This window comes from Haemaphysalis longicornis, unplaced genomic scaffold, assembly GCF_048455015.1.
Source record: "Haemaphysalis longicornis isolate Haplotype H1 unplaced genomic scaffold, Haemaphysalis longicornis Haplotype H1 scaffold_20, whole genome shotgun sequence".
Classification (NCBI taxonomy): domain Eukaryota; kingdom Metazoa; phylum Arthropoda; class Arachnida; order Ixodida; family Ixodidae; genus Haemaphysalis; species Haemaphysalis longicornis.
Window position 1 is genome coordinate 5,156,185 of NW_027526296.1, and position 14,735 is coordinate 5,170,919.

General features: G+C 45.1%; 1 protein-coding gene across 2 annotated transcripts in view; it reads left to right on the forward strand.

Annotated features, from left to right (window-relative positions):
• The window catches only part of LOC144172326 (mitochondrial 2-oxoglutarate/malate carrier protein), a 139,602-nt gene that overhangs the window by 115,954 nt on the left and 8,913 nt on the right, over window positions 1-14,735 (forward strand). For both annotated transcript variants that reach the window (XM_077701087.1, XM_077701086.1), the window contains exons 3-7: window positions 4,856-4,946; window positions 9,687-9,767; window positions 12,008-12,130; window positions 13,286-13,376; window positions 13,909-13,999. In XM_077701087.1, the coding sequence (XP_077557213.1) occupies window positions 4,856-4,946; window positions 9,687-9,767; window positions 12,008-12,130; window positions 13,286-13,376; window positions 13,909-13,999 (477 nt within the window). The remainder of the gene's footprint in view (window positions 1-4,855; window positions 4,947-9,686; window positions 9,768-12,007; window positions 12,131-13,285; window positions 13,377-13,908; window positions 14,000-14,735) is intronic.

The window sequence follows — 14,735 nt, forward strand, 5'->3', positions numbered from 1 at the left end:
ACTTTGTTATTAACTGTAATACCATTTTGTACGTAATATGTTTTACACCCTGCGAGGTGTGCAGTTTAACAGGGTTCTACCGTGAATTTGGAGCCCCTTGCACCAGGCTTTCAGGATACAGGAGAATATATTAATTGTGGTGTGGCATGGTTGAGTTCTTCCCCTCCACTTACGTATTAGTGGCAAGAAAGGGGGACGAATTTGGTCCTATGCCTATGTTGTGGTTTGATTAAAGTTAAGGTTTGGAGCTCTCAGTTCGCAGTTTTTGCTCAAAATATATTTTGAGCAAAGGCGGCACACCGTTTCTGACTTTTATTCTTGAAACAAAATTTTAGGTTTTATTTTTTCTGCAGGCGTGCCTGCTAGCTATTTTCTTTCAGTGATATCCAGTACCTCCATTTGCGAAGTACATACTCTAATTTTTTTAACCCAACTTGCCCAAAAGAGTTCTTGATCACTGCTTATTTCAGCACTGGGAGTCTTGTGTCTAATACTCTTGCAATGCTCTTAGGATATGGCATTGCCATGTGGAATTCAGGCTGTCACATGAGTGACTTCTTGGAGTGATCGGCCATAAACAGTAACCACAAGTGTAATACACAGCACATTCATTTATATGATTTCAGTTGTACTGCTAGTGAAACAAGAGCGATTAAATAAGCCCAAAATCGACACATGAAGGAGAGTTTGCCACTCTCACACGAGGCATCAAGCTAGAGTTCATCCTGCGGGTATCCTGGATCTCAGCATCGTTATTCTAGATAAGAGCAAAGCTGCTACGGCATCGTTTTTCCTTTTGTTTGGTTTCTTTCTTTTTGAAGACGAGCAGACTTGGCTTTGTCACTGTCTTTGCTGCGGCAGCTAATTTAGACACGCTCGTCGTGGCCACTGCCATGCCCATCAAAAGGAAAATGGTTGTGTGTTCACCTCCCAACGCACTTCCACTCCAAGAGTGAATTGTGCGACCCCCAAACTAAATGGGGGTGCACCTCTCACATGTGTTGCGTGTTGCAACCCGGGAGTAGGATGATGCACGTGCGCTCAAAGCATGGCCAGCTGGGCTCAATTTCGGCAAGAAGTGATCATGCACCTGGACATCTTGGGGACGCTGGGCTCACAGCATCCAATGGGCCGAGCTTCATGTGACGCCTTCATGTCCCATTATTTCGAAAACAAATTATTGATAATACCGGGAGATTGCCTCAGTGGATCTGCAGCGACTTTGCGCTGCATTTGTATGGCTACAGAGGCCGCTTTATGGTGGCGGTAGAGTTTTGAAACGTCTTTTGATTGCCTCAGTTGCTCCATGCAAATACTACGGCTCTTCTGGCAGCACATCTCCTTACTGTTACATTCGTGCAGTGCAGACTGTTGAGGGAATTTCACGGTTGCCTCAATGTATTACTCCATGAGCTCCTTGCTATAGCAAAAACAACACACCAAAATTGATCAAGTCAATTATACTTTTTTTACATAATTGCTGTGAGAAAATTTTTTCGTTTTTATTGTTCCTGGCACGATGACAGCATCACAAAACGAAATTAATATCACAAACAAACATGTATGCATGTGCTCGTGTGCATTCATGTATGTGCGCTTGCACGCACACATACAAAGAAACAAAACAAATTGCAGAGGTGTGTGAATATTCGAAGCATTGCATACTTTGCGAATAGTGTTTCCTATTCGATTTAATGCACCGTTTTACCATTAGATGTATTCAAAGATTTGAATACTTTTTAAATTTATGAACAATAAAGCAGTAAAGTTGGCTTTGCTGCACGACATGCAAGCTTCACCGCACGACATGCCCCTTTGGGTTGGCTTTTTCGCACTACACAGAGCTCCGCAAGGAAGGCGAACGCGTGTACGCCTTGCTGGAAACAAGCGTATGATAATTCGTATGATAAAGTTGTGAGCGTATGATAAAGTTGCACACAACTTGTGTAAAATCTATAAGCTGAGAAGAAGTTTTCTGTCAGCATTGTAGCCAGAGTGAGAATTCAAGAGTTATACTTGTTGGATTGCAGTAAGGTCGTACCAGCCACCAGCAGACATAACAAGGGCCTCTTTTCAATTGTTGGAAAGACTTCAGACAGTCATACAAGCTCCCTTTATTCACAACATGTTAAAGAACCTGGATTATTCATCGCAATAAATGTACGCCAGTTTTTTGTTTCACCGCTTTGTCATCTTGCTTCATTCCTGCACTTCTATTTGAGCACTCCTAGAATACATGAACACTCACATGCAAGCCCTGGCTGCCTAAGTTATCATTTTTTTCTTTTTTGTAACTGTGCTTTAGTGCCTCTATACACACTAAAGCAAACATATTTATTTTTTGCATTTGATTGGATTTACAGTCAGTTTTTACTATTTGCATGTACAAGTAATCCATTGGTCTCGCAGTCAATTTTTGCAATTCGTGTTTGATTTGCAGTCCCAAATTCGATATTCACACACCTCTGCTAAATAGACACTCACAAGTGTGGCTAAAATTGCCTGATTCTCAGTTATAATGCTAGCAAGCTGCTGTTCTGTTAAGCTAATTAAAAGTGGCTCTTTCAGTAGGAATGCATGACACCACAGAGACGTCTGCTGTTGGTAACCTTACCGACAGTTACGGCAGAATGGTGTTGCTCTAAAAGTGCATGCAAGAGGAAATAATCAACTGCATTCAAATGTTTACTGCATCTTTATTTGTCACAGAAGAAGTCCATTGTTCACAGCAGTAGAAGCAGCTTTGTGAATCCTGAACTATACAGATTTCTGAAATGTTATTTGTGCGGGCCCTAAGGTATTGTTGTGGGAGAAAAGAGTTTTGGCCTTTTCAGTCACGGGGTGTCTACAGCAGTTGAGAAGCCACTCTGGCAGTAAGCGACTTTGCCTCGCCTGTAAATAAGAGAGCTTGTGCTGATTTGCATGTGTCAGTGTAGTCTGAGGCCTAACTTCACCAAGTACAGGGTGTTAGACAGGGTGTCGCACTCAGACTTCACACGAAGGTGGCATTTTGTGGTCTATTTTGTTTGACACCATGAGCAACGATAGTACTTACCTAGCTGTTTATTCTGAAAATAAATAAAAACAATTTTTGCCTATGGGAAAATGGCGGCCACTTTAGACATGCGAGCCACTGAAAGGTGATCTTGGAGTGACGGCGCCACCTGGGGTATGCACAGTGAAATGGACGATGGGGGTTCACACTCTTTCCATGGAAGGATGGAGCCAAATGGGCTAGCAGACGATCAGAAAATGTGAAAGCAGGTGAGGAAACAAATCCAGCGTTTATTAGCAATGATTAACCGTGGGAATATTTTATTATGATTGGTATCAGTTGTCATGTGTCAAGGGCACCCCCGGAGAGGGGATGCATCAAAACGCCCTGAAATGGGAAAAAAAAGAAGAAAGAAACGGCTATTTGAAGTGCGCACCAGGAACGCACCAATGAACGGACGCCGTGCCAAAACACCGAGGCGTCATGGCCAAATATGGTAGTGCACAGGTCAGCCAATGAGAGAATGCAGCGCAGGAGTCAAGTGGCGTGCGTGATGACCAAATAAGGACATGAAAAGCAAGGAGCCAAGCCAATGAGAGTGTGCCGCGATGAAGCCCAGAGGGGTTAAAAGCCGGACGCACAAAGAGAAGGGAGAGGCAAGAAACCAGGAGGCGGAAGGAGCACACGAGCTTCAAGCAACGAGCCAAGGGGATGTGGCCAGGCCACCGACTATGCCTACCAAGCCTGGGCGGGAGTGGGCCGACTTCGCATCGGCTGCAGCATCCTAGGCGCACCACGAACCTGTGTCTTCGTGGCCCCAGCGGCGGTGGCTGGGTACCTGCAGCCCATGTCCACGCTCCGTCGGACTTCGTTTCGATGGCTCCGAAAGGCTACATTCATGCCGAGACCTACCTGGGACCTCCAGCGGGAGCGGCCACCGAGGAAACACGTCGGGACGCGCGGAGCCCACACCGTCCAAGGAATGACTGCGCACATCGAACGCCAGCATCAACAAGAGAGGGCGACGGCTACCACCGGGTCGCGGCCACGCAACGGGTGTGACACGTCAGTGCCGACGACCGGGGTAGGCCTTAGGGACGCAGTCGTAGGACACAACTAGGGAGTTGTGGTGTGAAAGGAATTAACTGGGACTTGATGTAATGAGCGCATTTGGACTAATTGGGTCGAACTTTGTTGTAGAGACTTTTGGGTTTTCATTTGAATGGTATTTTGGGATTTTTAGTTAGGGGTTTGAGTGTTTATTGGTTGAGTGCAATTGATTTATTAAGGGGTTTGCTTTAGGGTTTTTTCAAGTGTGCATTAAATGTGTGTTTTGTCAAACCCGTCAACCTGCGTCCATCTCTCTGAGCTGGTCAAAACAACCTCACCATCCGTTCACATGACCTCAGCTGTTACGCAGCTATTTGTGATCATCATAAACTAGGGACGAAAGAGATTTTCTGATCGTCTGCTACCCCATTTGTCTCCTTCCTACCGTGAATCCCCATCGTCCGTTTCGCCCTGCATACCCCAGGTGGCACCGTCGTTCCAAGATCAACCTGCACTGGCTTGCACGTCCAAATCGGCAGCCATTTTCCCATAGGCGAAAATCGTTTTTATTTATTTTCAGAATAAACCGGTAAGTGCCGTCGTTGTTCCCAGTGTCAAACAAAGTACACCACAAAATGCCACCTTCATGGGAAGTTTGAGCGCGAATTGAGCAGCGGTTTGCTCAGGAAAGAATTTTAAGGTGTTCCAATTATCGTTGCAACACCCTGTATATACCCGGGGTATGTGACTAATGATGTCAGTAGGTCTGCGAGCGGTGTATCTTGGTATGTCGTTCTTTGCCGCCCACAGGCGAGGGTGGCAAATCAAAAGAGCACAAGACCAGCCTTCATGCCATCCGTAGTGTCATCCAGAAAGAGGGCATCCGGGGAATGTATGCCGGGTAAGTGGCTGCCACCATTTCTTGCTAGTTATTAACAGTACGCCTTGTCAAGCACATGAGCAGTACGTGCGCAGTTGTTGTTTAGAGTGGGTGTTTGTCAGACGTAAACATAATTTATAATTGAAGATAGGAATCAAATAAAGCCAAAGGGCTACGTGTATTAAACTTTTAAAAGCGATACTAAGTGGCCTCTACGAACAATCTGTTTCTACTGGCCCTGTAACCATCGATGTACAACTACTTCTTTGGAAGCAGTAATTGGAAAGCTGGGATGAAGCAAAGTGTGACTGGAATGTTTTCTTAGTTGAAACGCTCTAAAAGTTGACATAAGAATGCTTTGATTTATATGGATGTCGTGGTGTTAATTACAGTGGGCTGTTTTAAAATATTTTGTTATCCAACCTCAATAATACGCTTAAAAGGTCTTTTAGAGGCTTTCTAAGAGCTGTTGCTGCAGTTCACGCCTTCGTAAAAAAGGAACCACCTATAGGCTGATCACTGTCGATCCTGTAGTTTTATGCCCATTAAGGCTTTTGCCTTAAAACTGTGATGCAATTACAGCTGAGAATGTGCCAATCAGTGGCTTATTTTGTGAAACATTGTTGTCCAGTCAATAAAGTGGCTGCTGAAAAAATAAATAAAAAAAATGTGTGAGCTTGTGAGATTTGAACCCGGGTATTCACAGTAATAGTCAGGTGCTCTACCAACTGTGCCAGCAGATTCTGAGCAGTGGAACAAAAGTTGTTGACCTTGTCGTTGTTTCTTTCTTTTTGGTGCACACCCACTTGGAAGTTGGCCAGCAATCAAGAGCTTTGAGTGGCTAATGTGCCTGCTTCATAGAATTCACAAGACTGTGAATCGGAAGTGTAAAAGTTATAGAGTAGTGCATGCCAGTGGTGCCACGTGACACCTTAACATGATGGCACGTGAGGAGAACAGGTGCTCACCAGCCGTGCAGAACCCTGGTTTCAGGGAAGCTGTGACAAGTGCCAGTCTGCTTGCTGACATAATTTGCGCAGCAAAACAAAGAAATGAAAGTGGACAGGCCGACTGAAACATGGTGTACCAGAAAAGAAGCTGGCCTTGTAACTAATTCGCGCCAAAAGATGAAGAAATGAAAGCAAAGAAAGAGATGAAAATATGGTGTAGCAATGAAGTTGTTAATAAGTATCGCCATGGCTTTCAGTTTCAAAGCATGTAGGCAAAGTTAAATGCCTTGAGGAATTTTTTTGGCTTAAATTTGCTTGCTTTCTTTGGATAAGATTACCTCATAAGCAGTAATCTACTGTAGCCTCAGGAATTCTGCTGTTGAGCTCACAGATTAGATTTTTAGTCATGTTGGTGACTTTTCTGATGAAAGCAAAGTGCATAAAAATGGCAGCATCTCCACTCTGTGGATGATGGCGAGGGTGCAGAGTACGGGAACTCAAAATGACATCCACGTTGCGCCCCGAGTGACATCCGATTTGCGCCCCGACCGTCATTCAATTTGAGCCGTGAGTTGTGCCTTGATTATTCCCTAAATGAAACTGCAACTCACGCCTCAAATAGAATTTCGCTTGATTTTCGCTTGGTGGTGGTGTGCGCACGAATGGACGCGGACAGACATTGGGAGGGACTAAGGTACTCCGCACCGTTACAGGCGAGGGAGTAAGCCGTTTGACTCTCGGTCGTAGCCCAATGGGTAAGACGACTGACACTAACTCTGTCTGGTCTAGCAGACACAGGCTCGAATCCTACAGGTGCCTGTGTGATTTTTTGCGATTGTAAATGCTATGCGCACGGACGCGGACGGACATTGTGCGGTCCTAAAGTACTCCGCACCTAAAAACTAACTTGCAGACATCATCCATGATGCAGCTGTACTTGATGCTCCCCTGTATGACAAAAATGGCACCTAGGTCGAGCTCGTTTGAAACCTGGAAGGCAATTAAAATGTGTTCTCCCAAAGCATAAGAAACGTGCTTATATGAGTAGAGGTGGTCATTTGCTATTGCTTGGTAGAAGTGTCCAGTTATGGAGTCTCCCTTTAGCTCATGGGCTTGCCTTACTTGTACGTTTCAGCAAATTATTACCACGGCATTGCCGACTTGCTCATGCCAGAAGTACATTTCTACTACAGTTAATGAGAAACCAAATGAAATGCATATATATTTGTTTTAGGGTTGCCACCTGCCTGGTTTATGACTGAACCGGCCAGTTTTTTTTGCCCACCAAGCCGGCTGCCGGTCCGTACCTAAAACCGGTTGTTATTGGCCGGTTTTTCGGCCATCGTGCCGCGATTTTTTTTTTTTTTTCGCGTTTTATAAGCACCAATTCAGCAACTACGATGACCAGTATGCGTCAACAAGCTGCGTAGAGACACGCGAGGAGAGAAAATATGCTGGCAAGCGCGCTCTCCAAGATAGAGGGGGATCAAGGGGGATTTCGTTTGCCCAACGAAATGTTGCTGCTGAGATAGCGAGAGAGAACGAGAAAATCATCCAAGCCGCTAAGAAAAATTCTAAATATACATTCAAGTTGCACAAATAGGAAAAGGCGAGGGTATAGAATTTTGCCTTTTGTCGTTCTGTGTTGTATTGCATAGTATTGCGCGTGTATATATGAATATCAAATACATTTTGTCGTATGCACTGCCTACTTTTTAAAGCTCATTGGGTGGAATCAAATGCACAGAAGAACTGCGGTTTTGATTGAGTAGTGTTTAACGCTCCGACACAATGCAAGCGATGAGGCACGCCATATACAGTGGAGGGCTCCGGATTAATTTTGACCACCTGGGAATCTTGAGAGGTATGTGCGGTTACTTTTCAATGCAGAAAATTCAGAGCAATAACCAGAATCTCAGTCACTTTTGAGTACAAACGTTATGTTGATTTATCTCTAGGAAAGCGCTACAATAATGACATTGCATTTAAAAAACGCGGCGTCTTTTTTTCAACACAAATTACACCTATATACCACGCCTCCCCTCCCTCGAAGGGTCAGTTTATTTTTTTCCGGGAAAGGTGGCAAACCTAATTTTTGTCAATATCCTTCCAGTCAGTTGTATAGAAGTACTTTCCTTTCTTGATATGTCTTATTATCCTTGAAGCTGTAGGTCTTATCTGCAGACTTGGATTTCTATCTTCTTATCTGTGCCTGCGAGGCAAGTGCTTGAAAGGGGCACATCTACCCGCCGCGGTTGCTCAGTGGCTAAGGCGTTGCGCTGCTGAGCACGAGGTCGCGGGTTCGATTCCCGGCCGCGGCGGCCGCTTTTCTGATGGAGGCGAAAGGCAAAAACGCCCGTGTGTACGAGATTTCGGCGCACGTTAAAGATCCCCAGGTGGTCAAAATTAATCCGGAGCCCTCCACTACGGCGCGCCTCATCGCCTGCGTTGTGTCGGCGCGTTAAACTCTTCAATCAATCAATCGAAAGGGGCACATCTGTTTGCCCAGACTGTTTGCTCAGACGAGGGACTACCAACAGAGACACACTTGATGGACTGACGAATCATATATACGTACTTGTATAATATCAGAAAAAAAAGGTAGTAAAGATAAAAATACTAGCATGCACAATGGTACGCAGTGAGCGCTGGCTTTTGTTATGTTAAATCTTGCTACGCGTGATATGTGTAGTCACAACTATGATGAGAAAGGCAAAGAAAAAACCCTTTCAGTGCTGCTTTCACGTTTGAAGTTCATTTATTGCGGCTCAGTTACTGCAAAAGAAAATTAATGCCGATGTAGAAATACTCATCAGGGAATAGGCCCAAGGATTGGGGCCCTGTGCTTTCAGTGCAGTACAATTGGTTTGGCGTAGTGGTACATGATAGGAGCAAAAGTTCGTGTCACTCGTGTCTAGCTGTAAGCATGCATCGCACCCTGGAGAGAAACGCAAGATGCTGGAGGTCATGTCGTATGTGCGCATGATATTCCGTACCATTAAAAACCTTTTTTTTGGAATATAATAGAAAGTTTGGCAGCAAAGATGCCTCTGTGATGGAGGCTGGCAGGTGAAGCAGAGCTGGTTGCAAGCTTGTGCTTGAGACGTTTTCTTTCACGCGACTAAATACGAGAAACGTTTGCCGAGGTAACAACTTGATGCAGCAAATGTGGTGGCCGCATGCCTAGTTCCGTCTCCAAATATTTCGCTGTGCAGGCTGCTGGGGGCAACTTTTTCCCCCTCATAACTTAAGCCTACCGTTGAAAAACTCACGAAACAATGACTTAACTTTGCCATCCTTGAAGCGATTTAAAAATTGTTGCCCTTAAAAAATGTCGACATTAGAGGTTGAGTCATACATATGTATGTGGCATCAGGACATGAACAAGTGAATAATTTTAATTCACATATGACATCATTATTAAGCTGGTATGACTAGGCAAAACCAGTATGACTAGGAGCGTCCATATGTATCGCATATGTACCCGAAAATGGTACGAAAATAAATCCTAAGGAAAAACCAATTTGTCTGGCACGAAGTTGAGAACGAGCAGCATACACACATTAGGACTGGCACTGTCTCGAGATGTGTGCAACCGTTCTAAGTAGGTGCCTTGAAACCTTACCTCCTAAGGGGAAGAACCTCCTGCGTACACGTGGCTTACTTCATGTAGTTGGGAAAAGTCCACTGAAAACCTGATCCGCTTTTGTTTGCTCCTGCTTATGTGAGCCACTACTTGTTCCACTGCTGTTCAAACTGAACCCAAGTCAGCGCTTAATAAAGTGAGTGTCACTGCACTGTTGTGTTGCAGGCTGTCAGCTGGTCTGCTGCGCCAGGCATCCTACACAACAGTCCGCATGGGAGTGTACACGTCGCTCTTTGAGACCTTCAGGTAATTCACGCGGAACTTTTTTTGTCCTTTCTGCACTGCTTTGCCGAGGCAATAATCCACCTGGGTATACAATATGTTGGCTCTGATGCGTGGGCCACTACAGCTGAAATGGTGCAAGTGGGGGAGTGTCTCTGAGTGCAGCTGTCCAGCTTGTCCTACCTCTTCCACAACTGGGAGAAGTTTGAAAGTTAAGGGGGGACACAGGTCTTAAAACAACTTCTTTCAATTTTCGTGTAAACTTTGCGAAACTTGTCAGTCTTGCTGCTTTTTTCCCCACTGATTTCGAATATGCCATTATTTTTTCAGCTGGTCAATTAGTTCCCAAGATAATTAGAGATAATTAGCCATTTTCGGAGGAACAATAGACAAAGCAGTGTTACTCGTAGAACTGCAATCTTTATATTTTTCGATACTGTGAACCCTGGTGAATGCAATAAGAGAAGCAGTTTTTTGATGCATCGCTTGGAACTAATTTTACAGCTGATTAGACTTCGTTGTGTGAAATGGGCACTTGAAATGGTTCTTGCCACTGGTGCCATCAAAGTTTAATCAGCACACACAGTATAGGTTCACAGTGTAGGAAAATATAAAGATTACAGTTCTATGAGTAACACTGCTTTGTCTATTATTCCCTCCAAAATGGCTAATTATATCTAATTATCTTGGGGACTAATTGACAAGCTGAAAAAATAATGGCATATTCGAAATCAGTGGGAAAAAAGCAGCAAGACTGACAAGTTTTGCTGCCTCTTAAAAGAGTGTGCAGTTTCCTGTGGCACCTGGACGGTGTCTGTTCTTGTTCATAGCTGTGAGTGTATTGCCTAGTTTTCCCAAAGTTGTATTTTGCTGCTAATGTGTAGATCTAAGTGCTGAATTCTGGGGGACTGATGAACTCCTGCACAAATCACAAATCAAGAGAGCGAGGCAGGCTCACTACTTTTTATTGCAACAATGCACTGGCTGTATGTGATGTGTATGAAGACATTTTGATTAAGTTTCAGATTAAGCATGCTCAATTATAGGCGAAACTGATCAGATGTTGTACGGCGGAAAAACGGCCGCTTTTGAGTGCTTCCACAAAACTATTTCTTTCTCTTGAGCTAGAGGACACATTTAGCATTGCTATGCATGGAATTGTAGCTCATAGATTGCTCTTACAAACACATGACAGCAGTTTTGTGAAAGGTACAATTACTTAGTTTATTAGTCAAATATTCAGAAAAAAAATGCACAAAAAAGTATACACGCAACGTGTATAGGCGATTGTAATGAGCTTAAAAATTTTATTAGGAATTCTAAGATATACAAATTGTTCCTACATTTCTTGGCTATGATTCAGTATATATATCAATGCTGTACACCAAGTTTTGTATTTTTGTGGGCCCGTCAACCTAGCGGAACTGACGGCTGTGCCACTCCTTGAAGCCACTCGAGTGTAAGTCGGTCATGCATCCAAGTCCACTTTTCTGTGTTCTGACACATAATCCTTTTCACTGTAGTGGTAAAAACCAGAAAAAAAAAAAAATCCAGCGCTCTTGACAAGCGTCACGCATCGCTCCGTAGCGGTAATCTGACGCGAGTGCCAGGCTATCATGAAGGTGATAACGCGATATGACACGGCGCATTTGGCAAAATATCCCCACCATACATTGTCCAGACCTTACACATCAATATGTAATGCCACAGCCATCAGATAGAAAGCTCGTTTTGTTCATAAATGCAGCCCAAATATGGCTGACGCCGTTTTCACACAACTCACCACTATCGCAGGTTCAAATTTCACTCTTGGCGCGGTCTCTGCACGGAAATATCAAAACATAATAAAATTGAGAAATGAGTTGCCAATAAATACGCCAGATGGCGTTAGTTGTCCGCCAGGCACTGTTTCTAGCTTTCGCGGGACGTTTGAAATCATCGGAACTCCGTGTCCAATGGCCTATGGCGCCGTAAGGAAAGAGTTAAGAGGGGGAGGTCCTGACGTTTCCCCGTCATTTTGTGTCCGAACACTACTCCATTCCACCTCCGTTGCGGTTTTTTGATGTGACGGTGCCGTGACTGTGACGTTTGTGTGATGATGCCTTAAAGTGCAGGTGATATGCCCTATCATGTTTAACAGATTTGTCCTGGGAGCTCATTAGATGAGGAGAAGAGTCAGTTTTTGTTCATTCTCGTGGCAATTAGCACAGGGGAGGCCGCTGTGGTGGGCGCTGAGCAAAGTCCCCTCTTCCTCCCCACGGCAGTTCGGAAGGCAAGCCTCCAGGATTCCTGACCAAGGCGTCCATCGGGATGGTGGCTGGGGCCGTGGGGGCGTTTTTTGGGACGCCTGCCGAGATCTCCCTCATCCGGATGACTGCCGATGGAAGGTGAGTGCGACCACTGTTGCCTTATCCATAGCTTGCAGAGTAGCGTGCTTCTCCGACAAGCATGTGCTCACCCACTCAAGTTAGCCATAGAGTCGTTACTTCAAGGGTCTGTGAAAGCCCTTACTGCATGATGACTCCTCAGGTCTGAACGCTCTGTCAGGTCATTCCACGTGATTGTACCCCCAGTGGAAGTGCAAAGAATGGGCGTTGCTATAGAGCACCTTTGCAGTCCTGGCTTTTTTACACGCAACCCCACCTGTTACGTTGTCTTTTCTGCAAGGCCCCGGTGCTGTGCCAGAAAGTTGCTTGCACATGAAATAAGGCTGTATCAGCGGCATAAACGTCTACAGGGTCTTTAAACATTGTTAAGAACAACTAAATAAAACTGTGCCAGCACAGTCAAATTTGCATGCATTTTATGCTGTAGTTCGTTTAACGTCGATGTCCCCGACGACGCATGCTTGGTTTTTTTGCAGTTGAACAAAAGAGCCCTCCTTGCCTCAGGGGTAAGCATATCCGCATGATGACCTTCATCCGTGTACAGAAAAAAAAAATTGAGGGGGGGAAGGGAGGAGGAGGATGGTTTCCCTAGATGCATAAACGCAGGAAAGCCCCCGAACGTAAACATTTGTGTCTCTAAAAACAGAGCTGGAAGATCACCCTTTGGTCCTTTGTGCATTTATGATGAAATTCAGCATCACTTTTTTAGGACCCTCTTGTTTGGTGTTAATGCCTGTGGCATATTTTATAGGCGATTTTATTGCACAGGTGCTGACGAGCGGAATTCTGAGACACGGCTATGTCACAACAATGCTCTCCTCGCACTAGTGCACTGCATTGTTCTAGACGTACCTGTCTCGAAAATATCCCTCGAAATGTGACGGGCATGTTCAGAAATCTGCTGTTGTTTCGAACGGCATCAGTCTATCCACGCAGGCCACGTGACAGGCGGCCTCGTTCATTAAGTGTGATAAAGTGTGCCAGGCTCCCTTTGTTCTTCTTCTTTCCCAGTTGTTTCCTAACATAAGCCGTGGCACTGTTTTGACTGAGGCATATGCTGTCTTCACAATCTCTTTGGAGGTAGTAAAAAGTGTTGAAAAAGGAAAGAGTGAGTGCCGCTAATCGGGGTCCACGTGTTCTCTTCTCTGCCCGCAGATTACCACCGGCCGAGCGTAGGAACTACAAGAATGTCTTCGATGCACTCATGCGGATCACCAAGGAAGAAGGAGTACTCACATTGTGGAGGGTACGGACGTAGAACAACAGTAGTGGTGCACTCAAAAGACGTCCTGTTAGGAGGCGGCTGCGAGTCTTTCAGCCTTCCACAATACGAGGGTAGTGAACTTCTTGTAAAGCCAGAAAAGTGCAATGGAAGAGCGCTTACTTGTGTCCAGAAAAAAAACTGAACAGAATTTTCCAGGTTTCAATGATCGAAGTTGGGTTATGGCAGCCCCTATATTCAGCTGAACGAAAGACAGAACGGAAAGAATGACTAAACATGAACGTATATGGCAAAGAGTGCCACAGACGCTAGAGAAGGTTGTGGGAGGCAAGCTCTGTGAATTTTTTCTACTCAGAAGGCCTTCGGGGATTCATTGGGCTGCATTGTGCAGCAACGATGCACTGCAGAAGTACAAAGGAGCTAGGGTGAAGTCTTAGAACAAGAGCCCACCACACCTGTGCCTAGGACTGGAACGTCACTACCATCTCTGTCAAGTGTACATAGTGATTTTGTCCAGTGAGCGTCGGTACAATGTGTGGTGTCCCCGTGTTTGCAGGGATGTGTGCCGACGATCGGGCGAGCGATGGTCGTGAATGCTGCCCAACTCGCCTCGTACTCTCAGGCCAAGCAGCTGCTACTCCACTCAGGTGATTCTTGTGTTGCATTAGCACTGAGACGTAATTGCCATGGAACTTATCAACTGAGCTAGATTTTCAAACTTAAGGTCGCGGGTTCGATTCCCGGACGCGGCGGCCGCTTTTCTGATGGAGGCGAAAAGCAAAAACGCCCATGTGTTCGAGATTTCGGCGCACGCTGAAAATCCTAAGGTGCTCAAAATTAATCCAGAGCCCTCCACTACGGCGCACCTCATCGCCTTCGTTGCATCGGCGCGTTAAATCCTACAATCAATCAATCAAATCAATTAGATTTTCAAACTTGGAGTCTGTCTTAAGGAGGAGCTGAACCATGCTTCTAGACTCTGTATACAGGCCTTGGTGTGATTAACTTGTTATTTCTTGCTAAATAGAGCACTGTTGATAGCAGGTGACTTTAAAGGCACGTCCACAGCAATGGGGATAACGAAACTTGTTGCTCTGTGATTATTCTTGTTGCGCTGCCATAGCCTCACTGAATGCAACATTTGTGCTGTGGAGGCATACACGAATTCTGTGGGTTTCAGTTGTGTGCATGACAAGAACTGCACCTCGTTCTCGAAATAGTTCTTGCTCTTCACCCTTCCACTGTGTAGCATAGCGAGGCTGGTTGGTGACAGTAGAAAAAGAGACCTTTGTGGTTAGCTGTCTGCTGCAGGGACGCTGTTCATATGCTACAGACCATACAAGATATCCGGTAGTGCATAAACAAGCACACATCTGTTTGATA